Here is a 15,044-nt window from a genome sequence, read left to right on the forward strand (position 1 = left end):
GGCTTCAAAGGGTGCCAGATTGACAAGGAAAATACATTTAACATTGATAAGACTTCCCTTCTCAAGGAGGGGAGAGAAGAGAAGCTCTTTTTCCATTATAAAAATCACCCCACCCCCCCACCCCCAAAACCTAAAATCAAGAAAAAACAGAAACCTAACCCAGAAAATCTACGTTCTACCATGTATTGGTCCGGGTGGGCTTGTGTTTAAGCACTGAACTGAGATTCAGAAGATCTGGATTCAGTTCCCAGCTGTGCTAAAGACTGACCATGTGACACAAACTCTGGCAGCTTCCTTTCCCTAGCTGTAAAATGTGGATAGTAAAGCTGCCTTTCTTCCCACCTTTTGTCTTACCTGCGTGGACTGTAAGGTCTTTAGGACAGGGATTTTCTCTTACTCTGTGTGTGTGTGTGTGTGTGTGTGTGTGTGTGTGTGTAGATGTATATACACACAGCACCTCACACAGTGGACCTCTGATCTTGGTGGGAATCTCACGGTACTTCTGTAATACTTATTTTTATGTAAATAGTATTTCTATATCATGTACAGAATAGGTTCTTGTTGTTATAAAGATGTTTCCACTCCATGAACAGTTATTGTCCTGGTGTTTTGATGTTTGTTATGTAGTATGATAACTTACTTAACTGATACTTCAACTGACACTATAATGTTGCTCCATTTTTACAGAAATACTTACATATAACATGTACTTGGCCTCCAGATTAACTTTTAGATCAGCATGGTTAAAGAAAAAGAACTCTACTTAACCTATTTGTATATTTAAAAAAATATTGTATGCTCAGAATCCATTTGAGAGCTGTATGCACTTGCAGTACCATAACGGAAACCCTGATTTATTTTGCACAGGATTCGCTTAAGATTTTATGTGAATCTGAATATTGAAATTCAAATATGTAATTTTGGTACTCTTCTTCTCCGCAGCTCCTTCATTCCCAAGTTCATCAACCATCTATTCAAGTGCAAACCGATTAGCATGGTGGGGGCAGAACAGGTGAGAAAAATTAATTACATCCTGCTGTAGAGCTCTCAGCTTCCTGGTGTCTGTGTCGAATTGCACCGAACTAGGGCATTTGTTGCTAAAGAAGTGGGGTGTTGCGGGTGATGCATTGTCTGAATTTCAATATAAGTAAGTGTCCAATGGTGATTTTAGGACTTTCTGATCAGTGATGTCATGATGCATTTTGGGGGGTGGGATATGAAAGATTGCCATGCGCTGGTAGGCAGTGTGGTCTAGGGTTAGATCAGGGAAGAGTTCAAGTTCCCGGATTTTGTTTCCAACTCTGCTGCTGCCTCATTGAATGACTTGGGACAAAGTCCCTTCATTTCTCTGGACCTAAGATTATCCTTGCATAAAATGAGGATAGTGAAGCTTACAGTACCTGCCTCACGGTGCTGCAATGAGATTTAATGCTCCTAAAGAGCCTGGTGAAAAGCACGCGCGATGAGTGAAATGTTATTTATGGCTAAAGTACTGTAGGCAGTACAGATCTCCTCATGGGAAATAAAGGTAGTTTGTGTGTCCAGGATCTTCCCTGCGTAACCCACCCACCCTCCCACCACCACCTATTGTGCTGTCCACCTGCAGTCCTGTGAACACAACCAGAGGATGCTCTGTGATTAGCCCACATTATCAGAAGGCTTGGTGCAGAGCCATCCCTGGATAGCTGTACCAGATGTGCCCCCATGCCTCCAAACTTGGTCCAACACAGTGCTTAAATGGTGCAGAGGGCCCTGTGCAATGGTGAATTTCATCCATTATTCATATAAATGTCTGATCTTGAAAAAGGAATTGATGCAGAAGGCAGTTCCACTGTAAATGAGTTGGCTGTTGTGGCTTTTCCAAATCCAGTCATTTAAAGCCTGAAAAGCAGCGTAAGAGCAGCCACAGTGGGAGGGCAAAGCCGTTTGCATAGCAAATAGTCTAGAGAGGAGCCAATGCACATTGGTTTGTCAACCTGGGAAAGGAAGCTCAGCTGCAAAGATTGCCTCCTTGATGGTGAGAATTCTGAGCAGGTCCTGACATTGCCTCCAACTCAATGCGAACAGTTCAGTTCTGAATGATTGCCCCTGCCTCGTGGTGCCCAGTAATCAGTCAATATCCATAGCATTCGTATATCCATAGCATTTGTATTAGTTTTTGTTCCTGGTCCCCAGACATGGCAAACAAACCATGAAGATGATTGGTTAGGAATGTTGGATTTTCATTTGGTTGTTGCTTTTCTAAGTGCTAGAAGATTTGTAACGATGCAAACATCTGCTGGAGAGCGGCTCTCTTGGTTTCTTTTATTACTGAAATGCAGAGTCTGTCAGGTTTTTAAGTTCGTCTTCTTTTGAGAGAGAAATCGAATCATGATAACAACATGGCTGGATTCATAACAGGGAAAATATTGTGTGACTTTGTAAAGTTATTTTAGTTAGTCGGTAGAACCTGATTTCTTGAGAACAAGAAGTTTCATTTAATCTTAACTAGAGAGAGAGGGGTGTGTTGATGGTGTTCAGAACAGTTCCTGAGAGACTAGCTAATGTTAAAGGAAAAGGAGGCCGTTTTTATAGTAGCCGCCCTGGCTTTTGAAGCTTCTCGGGTGCACAGCCCCTGACCTGTGTAGGTGTCTGTATTTAGTAGTGGGAGCTGAGGCATGGGGGAATGTTTCACAGTGAAATGTCCAGGCAGCACCCTCCAAGTGGCTTTTAAATAATGTAAAAGTTGTAACCCAATCCAGCAGAAGCCTTGGACTCCTGAGTTACAGCTAGAATGAACCCTATTCTACCAAGGTGCTGAGATCGGTTGCTGATGAACGTGCTGTAATAATAGTAAGATTAAGAAAAATAATGGAAGTGTGAGAGAAAGAAGTTTCTGTCTTTCCTTGGCTTTGTTAGTTTGTTTCCCAGCTAATGTTTTGTTCAAACAGGATGTTAGAATGTGGATTGTGTAGATCCTTGTTTGTATTTCCTTTTATAGCAGTTTGGGGAACAAAATGCTGCACAAAAGCGTGGATTGCTGCAGTAGACCATGACTGACTTTGGAGCTGTGAACGACTTATTGTGAATGTAGTTTAAAGAAAAAACAGCATCCTTTATAGGGCCTGGGGCTAAGAGGTGTAGCTCCCAGCGGTGCCATTTGTGGTTTTTTACAGGTGCTTGCAGCATTCTTTCCAGTTTTTTGCAGCATTTCTCCATCCTGCATACCTGAGCTTGCCATGGAAATTCCAGCTGCACGCATAAGCTGTTAGTGTTCATCTGATGGGTCTTGGCTTTTTATGAAGCTTTTAAACAGGCAGGTGGAGGCCTGACACTGGTCTGGTGGCTCAAGATGAACCAATGCAGCCGTGAGTCAGCGAGAAGGTCTGGTTGGGAAGGGTTCGGGGAAAAGAAGATTGAGGAGTCCTTTTAGATGTTATGGGGACTGTGATGGGGGAGTGAGACTGAGAGGAAGAGTCTGTGGGTAAGGGAGGAAAATCAAGAGTTCTGGGAGGAGAAAGGAATTGGAAGAGAGACATAATATTTGTCAGGATATGACTTTGGACGCCTCGATTTTGAGTGCACCGCCTTTAAAAGGTCCTAATTTTCAGAAAATACTGAACTCCCACTTGCTGAAAATTAGGCCCAGTTAAAATGCCTCAGTTTGGACATCCAAAATCTAAGGCACTCAAACTCACTAGTGGGTTTTAAAAATCCTGACCTTACTCTTAATCCATGTGCTTCTAAAACCAGTAAATGTCTGTCTGTTTTTTTTTTTTTTTTTTTTTTTACCCTTGTGTAATTAAAAGCAGCCAAACTTGTTTTTTTTTTTATGGCTGAGAATTTGTGCCAAGGTACAGCCCAAAGCAAATTTGTTTGCATGAATTCGTAACCCACTTTTGTACAAGTTTTATAATGAAAATGCTCAGTGTTGTACATCCCATGGGCTGTGAGTGTGTCTCATCTCAAGCTTAAGTAAAGTGGCGGTCCTGCTGAGGATTCTGATAGGAAATCTGGTGACAATCAGAGATCTCATGGCAGTTTTGTCAGGAGTTGATGTTAAGCCATGTGTCCTGGCTAACTTCCAGTGTGGGCAATTATATTCTGCCTCCTGCAGTTCCTCTTGTATTTCCAGATGGATATGATATTTCTCTCTTTAAAAAACACTCTGGTGTGGTGGTGCTGATACAGAATGGCTGCTGAATGGAGCTTGGCAAACCCTTTGGGGTGTTGCTGGATGAAAGATGCTGTGGCACTTATAAAATGCCTTTCATCTCAGGATCTCCATGTGCTTTACAAACCATTTCAGACACACCACAGCATCCTGAAGTATATAAGTATTCTCAATTTCAGAGATGGGGAAACCGAGGCACTGAAGTGGTTTGTCTAAGGTCACACAGTGGGGCCAATGGCAGGCTCAGGACTAGAATTCTGAGCTCCTGACTCCCAGTTCTTTGTCTCCTTTCTTCTCTGTATCTTCCCTAGATAGCCCCAAAATTAACAGACAGCAAATAGCAGCCTTAAGAAAGCAAGTGGTTTTGTCAATATCTTTGACATATACTGAAATAGTGAACTTTGATACATACCCATGTATCAGGGAATGCAAATGACTGGACACATTGGGAGAGTTTGCATTATCTTTGCATTCGGGGTGCAGCTGCTGGGTCTGTCGCCCCAGCTTTTCTATCTTCATACACCTGTCTGGTGGCTGCTCTTTGGTTGAAGACGTGGCTTGAATGGGACAGACTTTCAGATGGGAGAACAGTGAACTTCTGATGGATGTCTTCAAAGCTGCCGGCTGCCAAGGAGTCAGAATCTCTGAACAACAGGCTTTTGCGAAATGAAACAGGATCTTTCTTTAAAAAATAAAAAGATGTTGCTGTGTTTGTGTAAAGACTGAACTCCTGCTGCTTTCCCGAATAGAAAGCAAGTGGCTGAAGTACAATTCCTAGTTGTCTTGTATAATAAACATCATTAGAGACTCCAGGTTGTCACTGGAGCTTTTCTGAATGACCATGTGGTTAAAGTGATTAGCCCATTACCAACAGTGCATTTGTGTGTTTAATTATTAGGGTAATGGAATAACTTGTCCATTTCAGCTCTCTGATTGCTGTGTTGTCTAATGCAAACTGAACAGTGCAGGTCTGTTAGGCTTTGATCTACCCTGAATCCATTTCATTCTGAGTGTTGCTTGTTCTCTTGGGGCTGGATTGACAAAGATGGATAGGCACTTAGTGAGATTTCCCAAAGCACGTGCGTGTGGTAGGTGACTAACTCCTATTGATTTTCAATGGCAGTCAGGTGCCTAACTGCTCTAGGCACTTCTGAAAATCCCGCTAAGCCCCTATCTGCATCATTAGTTGTCTAAAGACCTTTGTAAATCTGGCCCCTGGTGCAAACGTTACCATAATAGTGCTGCTTTTTACTGCCACTGCTGATCTCTGAAGGGAGTTTCTCAGCTATTTAACAGCAGCTGCATTCAAATCCAGGCCCCAGTACAATGTTTGTGAACACGTTTTTTTTTATTATATGGAATCCTGTCCCCACTGAACTGAGACCATCAGTTCATCTTTCACACGCCTTGAGACAGCCATCGTAGAGTGTCCCTTTTCTAATCTGGTCCACATTTGAGCTGGTGAACTTGCCATGGCCACTCCCGTTGGGATCAATATCCCAAGTATATTAACTAACGTCCGATAGCCTTCATATGTTAACTAAATTCTGTGTGCTTAGGACCGTAACAAAATGTCCTTATCTATTGTGGGGATTTTTGCAGCACTGGTAAGGTTGTGGGGAGCCCACTTCCGCCTGATTCTAGCCCCTTTGCAGGAATGAGCTGTGGATCTGAATACCCAGAGTGTTTCCTGTCCCATGTTAACCAATCAAATTGTGCTCCACTTCTGGTTAAGCAAAAATACAGCCCAAATGACTCAGGTCTCTGCTCCGCGGCTGGTCTCCATCCTGCTTTCTAATTCAGACCTGAAGGATTTATGGTAATTAAGCTCTGGCTGAGGGCACCTTTTCCAGTTTAGCTATTGCTGAGCAGCAGCCCCTTTCCCATTATGCTGCCTGAAGTGTTGGAAGAGGCCAGTCTAGTGAAAGTTCACATGCACTGTACGGAGAGTGACATTGAGTCAGTGAGTGCAGCGCGTTAGGAGGGTAGCTGTCAGTACAGGTACTGTTCTGTAGTTTTACCTGTGTTTGAGTGAATGCAGAACAATGGATAGCATTGGAGGCTGGGAGGCAAAGGGATCCAGGTGTTACTGAGTTGGTCTTAGGAACGAGTTAACATTCCAGCTTACAAATGGGTGACATGCTATGAGCCAGATCCTGAGCTGGCGTAAATCACCATGGCTCCATTAAGGTCAGGGGAGATCTGCTGATATACCCCAACTGAGGGGTCTAGTCCTTTGAGGCTCCATCACGGTGATTCATTCCTTCTGTGCCAACAGTGATGTAAATGCCAAGATGTTCTGGGATTGTAAAGAGTTTAACTTTTAGACTTTGTGGCATTCTAGCTGCTAGTGACACTTAGTAGCTGGGGACAGTATAACAGCAGAGTGCGATTAACTATTACAGCTGCTGTTGGACACTCACTCTCTGAAGATGGTTCTCTTGGATCTGCCTTCCATTGGGTCCCAGGTGGTGAGGAAGGCTCCTGCCAGCTACACAAAGATAGTGGTGAAGGGCATGACGCGGGCTGAAATGATCCTGAAGGTAACTCTCAAGATTCTTTATTTTGAGTCTGCTTGACCTGGAAACTCGGAGTGTGACTGCAATGGGGCCCTTTCTTTGGAACCCGACGTTACCGAGAACACATGCGCGTATGTGCACATTGGTATGGTGTGGTTGGCATTTCCAGGACATCAGAGAGTTGGGCACTCAAATCCCATTGACTTACAATAGGGTTTGGGCTCCTAATTCCCTATGTCACCTTCAAAAATCCCTCCCCATATGCTTCAGAGCAAATGCTACCGCTAAAATTACTTGGAGACTTTCACGCATAGCTGGTTGACGAGAGCCAAGTGGGGTGGTGGCACCTGTTTGCTGTCTAGCAGGAGAGCCAGTCCAGACACAGCTCCATTACCTTGTTGAGTGGGGTCCTCTTTCGCTTTTTGAAGCCCGCGACTGTAAAATGACCCAAGAACAATTTTTGTCATACTATAAACGAACGATTGATATGAAAACACCAGAGCTTGTTGGATCCTTGGAGTAATATATCAGATTTGAGGCTGAGCTAATACCAAGGGCTGGCACAGCAGTGCTGAAGGTCATGACCTGCCATATCTCCTGTGGATGGTGCTGTCTTCTGCTTGTTAACAAAATAGTGCAGATGGTTTTGTGTGTGAGAATCTGTGGGAGCTGGGATCAGTTATAATGTCCAGGCTAAGCTAACACAACAATGAGGGTCTAATGTAAACTAGGGAAGAGGAAAGTGAGTGGATTCAGTTTTAAGGCAGTCGCTTTGTCCTCAGCCCTGTGCACTTCGGTGCTGCCTGCTGGCTCAGAGAATTGGTTTGTTCGACACATGCTTGCCAGGCTAAGGGCATGGTAGGAGTTTTAACTCTGAATTTCCTTTCTTGTCAGAGTCACATGGGACAGTAAAGACTAGAAAGTTTAAAACAATAGTATTGAATTCAAAAAACAATTGAACCAAAAGAAAAGAAAAGACTACTAGTGACTGTATGACAGCGACACCGCACGTAGAGGCCCCAGCTGAGATCAAGGCTCCATTGTGCGACCACAGGACCATAGTAAAAGCAAGTCCCTTCCCCAAAGAGCTTATGCTCTAGATAGACAAAACAAAAGGTTTTTATCCCCCCTTATCATACCGGCGTGGTCAGTCATGCTGTGAAGCCAGTGCAAGTGGTGAGACACTTGTATTGATGTTGCAGCAGATCCACAGATCCTTTAGGCGATGCATGATAGCAGTGCAACTATTCATGTAATGCAGAGACCTTGCATTAGTCGCGTGTCTGCTTTTCAGACAGCACAGACTGTCAGTGCTAGTGTGTAAAATACTTTTGCTTTCACTGAGGGTGTCATTTAGTGCCAATGGAACCTTTAGCTATTCTCCCTCTAGTCAATATTTTCTTTACCATATTTCATACCACCACACTCACCAGAGTCCTGCTGAGAGCCCACGGTCCCGGTAATAAACTGGTCACCGGACTAATTGGCTTATGCACCCAAAACAATCCAATCGTCATTGGTTCCTGTTCCTTTTTTATTAATCAGTCCTCTCACATCCACGAACCTGGCATCTGTGCTCGGGCACTTAACTTGTAAGTGGTGTTGATGTGTTGGAGTGCTGTGAGGGAGTTTGCACTCATCTCCTACTGGGACTTCTTATGGAGAAGTGTTGCATACAGATATGTCCAGAGAGCCTTGTCAGAGATAGAGGGGCCATTAACGTCGGTAATGTAATAACATGCTCTAGTGTGGAGTGACTCTGGGTACTCGGAGGCCACGGGGTTAAATGTCAGATGCCTTCGAACAACCCACCAATGCTGGTATCCATGGCTCACTTCATGGTATGTAAAGCAACAGTAGCCTGGTCAACTAATAGAATTGGGCAAACCTTCCAAAACCATGAGAAACTAGCCTGCTTCAGGCACCAATCCTGACCAGGAACTCTGACCAGGGACATGAACCTGACCCGGCTTTTGAGTGAAACCTTCTTTTCCCCCCTCAGATGGTTTCATTGGAGATTTGGTAGCTTTGGGACAATGCAGCTCAGGAGGTGAACTCGTTAGCCGAAATCCCCCCAAAGCCAGTGTGGAGTTTCCCCACAGTTCTGCTCGCTGAACCCAATCCATGGGGGTGCCACTGTCCCCATGTTGACCCTAATTGTTGTCTCAAGTAGCTTCCTCAGGCAGCCTAGCTGTGAAATGGAGTGAAAAGCAGGCCCTTGGTGTAAAGCAGTGACCCTAAACTGTACTTTCCTGGGGAGATGAATGATAGAGAAGTAATCCTCTCCTGCTACCCGATGGGATACTGTGTCTGCTCTGTACAGTGGAAAGGGAGCTTGGGTAATAAGCAATTCAGGTTAGGGTTGAGGCTCATTGATGGGGCAGCAAGGGGGAACTCTGGGCTCCCACTGTGCACATGCTGCCTGTCCTGAGCAGAGGATTTCTGGCTCTAGGCCTGTCAGCTGGGGCTTTTCACCAGTGCCACGTTCATGGCTCTTCTCCCAGTGGTATTGAAGAGACTCATGCTTCCCAGGTTAATAAAATGAAATTTCGAACCCCACCCCAAGTGCCTGCCAGCCCACAAGCTGGGAGGGAGAGCCCTACAACAGCTTCAACACAATACGCAGTCCCTGCAGCTTCTCGGATCTGTTCAGCTTCTGAGTAACAATTGACAATTCATAAACGGGACCCGTCACCCCTCCCTGCTCTGGGATTCATTGCTGCTTTGCTCCTACTAACTTGCCCGCACCTTTCAGTAAAAGTAAGCGTGTATGGCCTCTTTTCCGTTCTTTAGCCATTGTAGGTTCCACTGGTTTGCACAGACGAGACGAGACTGTACGCTGTTATTCTACATGGATACCGCAAGCTACCCACAGCAGTGTCTCTGGCATGTTGCCCAGACAGTTCCATTGTAAGACAACCCTGCTTTGGGCTCTGGGTGAAAGGCCTTGGAAGTCTGTGTGGAGATTGTTGGCAGGACAAAGCACAGGGAGTGAGCAGGAGACTGTTGTCCTGAGCCCTTCATAGCTTTGCTCTTTTAAAGCACAAAGATTTATCCTGCTGTTTAAAAAGAAGAGTTTGCCTTTACTCAGGTAAAGCTGGAGCAGGACTTTTGGCTCTTGTAAAATGTGCATCATTCCCCTCCTCTCCAGAATCCCTCTGCCTGAATCTAGTTTAAACTGTAACGGTTCTTCATCCTTTGCAGATGCCAGGTTGTGTGGGGGATAATTCAACCTAATGAATTTCAGTTGGGCTTTTAGAAGCTCCAATTACATGTCAGGAGAAACTTCTCCATCCACCATTGTTATGGCTCTTCGTATAGCTGGTTGGTGGGTTATATGTTCATAGCTTGTGTCTGATGCCCTTCCCCCCTCTCTCTCTCTCTCTGCAGGTGGTTATGGCCCCTCATGAGCCACCTGTTGTGTTTGTTGACAATTACATCAAACTCCTTGCTGACTGCAGCACAGACACTTTCCAGAAGATATTAGACATGAAGGTTAGAACCAACCCAGCAGAATTTATGGTCCTCTAATAAAGTCCCCCTCTTGAGAAATCTGAATGCCTTGGCAACCGTTTCAGTAGAAATGTGTGGGGTTTCTGAAGTATGAAAAGGCAATTTACAGAACAAATGCATCCTCCCTGCTCTGAAAGCCTGGAGAGCTGCTACTGATTGATGGCACTTACCCTGCTTTCCCTTTACCTACTGACTTGGGAGTTCAATCCCTGGCTTCAGGCTTAGCTTTCCTTTCCTTTGTCTAGAACAGTGGGGTGGCTGTATCCTGCCCTTGCAGGGGAGGAAGAGAAGACTGAGATTTGAACCTGGGTCTGCAGTAGCTCTTTTCTGGCGCCCACTGTCCAGGTTCAGTAGTGCTCTCACTGTGTATTGTATTTCCACTTTCCTTTGTTTCTTAACAGGGCCTAAAGAGAAGTGAGCAAAGCAGCATGTTGGAACTGTTCCGCCAGAGGCTTCCCACCCCTCCCTCTGGGGGAGAGAACACCAGCTCCATGTCCCTGACGGCTCCCACACCTGAGCAGGAGTCCTCCCGAATACGAAAACTGGAGAAGCTCATCAAGAAGAGACTGTAGATGGACAGAAGCAACATCTGCTGCCCCGAAGCAACTTTGGCCAGGTCTTGTGCAGGCTCCCCATTATCCTACACTTCAGCATGGAAAAATAGCTGCCAAATCCATGCCACGCCCTGAAAGGCATTAACCGTATTCTTCTGAATGGAGAAGCAGCATGATTTTGGCAAGGGATGAATGCTTACCAGGGCTCTGTGCCCCAGGGATAGATTAGCCGAGGGAAACCTGTCTCACTGGGGCTTCTCCGGGCCCACAGCTTGGAGGAGATGCAGTGAGCTGGAGACTGCAGGCTATGAAAATGCTTTGATTGAATTACATCCAAGGTTCGCCAGCTGCTCATACGATGCTACTTTCTCAGCGTCTAGCTGCAGTTCCCATTTGGGGTCTCCCAGGGTTGGACTCTGCCCTGAAAGTGATAAGACGACATTCCTTCCCCATCATAGAGCTGCTTGTTTCTTTAAAAATAAGATCCCCTTAAATCACTGGCTCCTGGCCCCCAGGACTCTACTGAGCTCCTTATAAATGCCCAGGACAGGACACTGCAATGTCTCCCCTGTGCTCCGAGTGCAGGAGCGTGTGGTCAAGCTATCAGTAAAACAGCAAGGAGAACCCTCTGTGGGAAGCAAGGAGGGGGCAAAATCACTGCATTCACCGGTCAAATCACACCTTACTGTTAACAAGCCAGTAGTCTCTGTTGCTTTTGCTGCTTTAAGGCCAAATTTACATCTGCTGAAGCTGTCTTCAGCTTCTCATTATTTTCTCACGTGCACTGGGCTACCCCGCCCTCTCTAACCCACACTACACCTCTCTCCCTCCTCCACAAAGGGCTGTTCATGGAATAAGGCCTTGGAAGCCAAGCACCAAATGGTACTATCCCACCATGCTTGTGGCCGCCTGTCTCATGCCAGCTGGAGCCCAGAATGTGGGTGTGCCATTTTGGCACCATCGCTGCCCTGAAGGCAGAGCCGCTGGAAATGTTAGTTTTAATTATAAAATGCTGCTGCCAGGATTTCTTCACAGGATGGAACTCTCTCACTGGCTTTAAATTTAAAGGACCTGGTTCTCCTCTCGCTTACGCTGCTGCAACTTGTATTGAGTGGCTCCAGATTTGCACTGGAATATCTGAGGGGAGAATTGGGCCCCAAATCTCACAACACAGCTTGTTTTAAAGTAACCGGAGTTGCAATCCAGTTCCCATTGGAGTCAGCCACAAAATGCTCCTTGATTTCAGTAATAGCAGGATTTGGGTTGATGGATCTAAATTGTAAAGTGTTTGTGTGAAAAGTGCTCATCTTGGCACATGCTTGCCTGAGAAGCCTTAACTGAGTGACACAAATCACCTCATTATCACCACTGGATTTCTTCCCCAAACCCCCTGGCAATCTCTCCACCTAGTTCTAAAGGTGTGTTTCAGACCAGGTGATGATACAAGACTACAGGGATTTTGGTGGCGGGAGAGTTCATGTGCAGCTTCCGTATTGTAATCCATGCTTTCCTACCCATTCTGCAGGAGGCACATGCATGCGGTGTTTGTGTCAGGTGAGGAGTCACTGCAGCTGACTAGCAATCGTCTCAGGAGAATCGCACTCCACGGCACTTCCAGCTTGCTTCTCGTTATAATATTGATTTGGGGGCTGCTGTAGATACAGGTTGGTTAGTGTTTGCAGCCACTGTTCAGGGATATGTAGTTCACTTGCGGGAGAGGGAGAGAACATTCCAGATCAAGTACAGATTTATTTTAACCAAACTCCACACGCACAAACCTGTGTCTAAAATTAAAAACCCTGCAGAGTTCCAGTGACACTCGGGAGTGGGGGGCACCAAATTAGAAATGTCCTTGTTGAGACTGAAAATCTGGCCTGACACTAGCTTCATGTTCATCTTTTTGCGCTGTCCTGTCCCCTCTCACTCCACCTGCTCCTTCCCATGTGCGAAGGGAGAGAGGGGGACACCCACCCACCCCTATCCTGGATTATGGCTTCCGTGCTCATAGCTGAGGAGACTGGTGGTAGCCCATGCAATGGTGCGGGATTTGTTTCGATCCTGTTACAAGTAGGATAGAGATCTGTTAAAAACTGGATGTCATAAAACAAAAACCTGAACCAAACGCTGGTCAAATAACTGATAACGGTTGCAATACGTGCAATATTCTGCATTACTGCATTTCCTTTACTGATAGTTTACTTGATGGGCCCTAAATGAAGATAACTATTCATGTTACTGAGCATTAATACTCTCCTGTCCCTCCTCAAAAGACCTTTATTGATGTCTAGGTCTTGAACAAATCTAATATTCATGCTCCATCCCTGCCTTGTTTCCTTTGCCATAATTTGCTAATTTCCAGCATGTGGTAAGGCAAGCTGCTGAAGTTCCTACCTTCTCTATATCTTGCTCATTCCCAGCATTCAGTGGTTGGGGTGACCCTGTTTCTGTCATAGGTTTTTAAAAGTGGAATCAGATATTAATGTTTTGGAAAAGGTCCCATAACTTTCCTTCACTTCCCTTTAACATTCCCCAAGTATCATTCTCATATGATTATAGGCCAGCTGCAAACAGTTCTGTTGGAACAAGAAGTTTTGCTATTATTTTTATTTTTTTTTGTATTGGCAAATAATATATTAAGCCTGCATTTTCCAAAGTCATTGGTGATTTTTGGATTTCTGGCTTGAGACACCTTCAGTGGGCCTGATTTTCAGAAGCTGGATTTTTAGTGCCTTTGGAAAATCAGGCCTCTTTAAGGCGACTCGAGTCGGGCACCCAGTCACTAGTCATTTTTGAAAACATAGGCTCCAGTGTTTTTCCCTTATCGGCCCCATGTGAGTGGGACAGTAGATTCTGTGCCTGGGCTGGTAATAGTGATTTTTCCAAGACTGATAAATCAGCCTGTGTCCTAATAGTTTATGAACTGAGAGACTGATTACAGTAGAATTGGTAAATCAGCAGATAAAATCATTTGTATCTGACCAAAACTGTTAAAATAAGAACTGACACCTAAATGAGAGTTGAGATATTGTAACACCTACATTAACCTTGTCTACACGAGGAAACCTTTACAAAAAATTCCTACCATTGAAACTGGTTCGAATGGTGTGCTGGTGTTAAAATGCTGGGAGTCCTAGTGTAGACAGGTGTTGGAGGCAGCCGGACACGTACACTGGGGAGTCCTGTATCGCTAAGCATGCACCTGAAACAGTGTTAGCAATGGTAGGAATTTCTGTAAACTTGGCTAAAAGGGGTGACAACAAGCTCCAATTATGTGAACTTCTGAAACCTTATCAGAAAGCCTCTTGTTGGATCACACCACTTCCCCTAGGTGCTGATTATTGTTTCTGACCCTTCTGCTAGTTTTACAACCTGCATTCTCAGGGAGTGGTGTTTGCACTTCTTACTGATCAGTTTACAAAAGACAACCTAAGAAAAGAGGGTGTGTAGTCTGCCTTTCCTGCAGAACAAATAATTAAACTCAATGTGGGTTATTATTATTACCAAATGCAGTGACAAGCCCTACGGGAATGCAGGTTGTTTGCATAGATTTGTTATCTGCGTGCTGGACTAGTAACTTCACTTTAAATTATTTTTTTCCTCCCAATGAAAATTAGCAATAGCGTGGTCAGTGCTGTAATATACTTTGTAGGGATGAAATCTGAACTATTTCCATGTTTCTTTACCCTGGAGACTCCTAAATTGTCATTCTCTGCCCTTCAGAATTCTGGAGATAAAAGGAAAGGTTAACAAAAATAATAAACAAATCAGAAGAACGTTAGAAACCCAGGTGCATTGAATTGTACCCTGTAAAGGACATGTTTGCATTTGTCTTCCTTGATTTGAAATTTTCTTCTCTTGTTCTTTGATATTTATCAGAGTGGGCGCTTCTGAAAGTGTAAGTGTCAGCTGGCTGAGTTGTACATTTTCTGAGGATAAAGAAATTGTGTTTCTGTATAAAATACCTTTTAAAGTTTTCTGTGCAGGAAGTAATTTCTTGATGTATATTGGAGTGTGACACGAAAGCCAATTAAATCATTACTAATGATCCTCTTCTAGCCTGTGTTTTGTAGCAATTTATACAGAACAAACTGGATCCGATTTGCCTTTGGGGGGAGGGAATCTGAAAGCTGTGTGTACACGTGCCCATACGCACACCTGCACTGCACAGAATGCAGCCTTTGTCCTGAGGGCGTTTGCATGAAGAATTATATTCCTATCTTTGTATCCACCACCGAGTGTTACCTGATGTGTTTTAAAATCCTCTTGCGTGGTGCTCATGGTATAGTATGACGCATGCTGGCCTTG

At 44.7% G+C, this 15,044-nt stretch overlaps 1 protein-coding gene across 7 annotated transcripts in view; it reads left to right on the forward strand.

Moving 5' to 3' along the window:
- The window catches only part of VPS53 (VPS53 subunit of GARP complex), a 99,157-nt gene extending 84,363 nt beyond the window's left edge, over nt 1–14,794 (forward strand). For 3 of the 7 annotated variants that reach the window (XM_027820180.3, XM_037880615.2, XM_027820182.3), the window contains 4 exons: nt 943–1,012; nt 6,559–6,696; nt 10,063–10,167; nt 10,587–14,794. In XM_027820180.3, the coding sequence (XP_027675981.2) occupies nt 943–1,012; nt 6,559–6,696; nt 10,063–10,167; nt 10,587–10,757 (484 nt within the window). In that variant the 3' untranslated portion in view covers nt 10,758–14,794. Of the gene's footprint in view, nt 1–942; nt 1,013–6,558; nt 6,697–10,062; nt 10,168–10,586 lie in introns of those variants that run through there. The other 4 variants (XR_006286357.1, XR_006286356.1, XM_037880616.2 and 1 more) reach the window with 3 other exon arrangements.
- The last annotated feature ends 250 nt before the right edge of the window (nt 14,795–15,044 follow it).

Source organism: Chelonia mydas, chromosome 17, assembly GCF_015237465.2.
Source record: "Chelonia mydas isolate rCheMyd1 chromosome 17, rCheMyd1.pri.v2, whole genome shotgun sequence".
Lineage (NCBI taxonomy): Eukaryota > Metazoa > Chordata > Testudines > Cheloniidae > Chelonia > Chelonia mydas.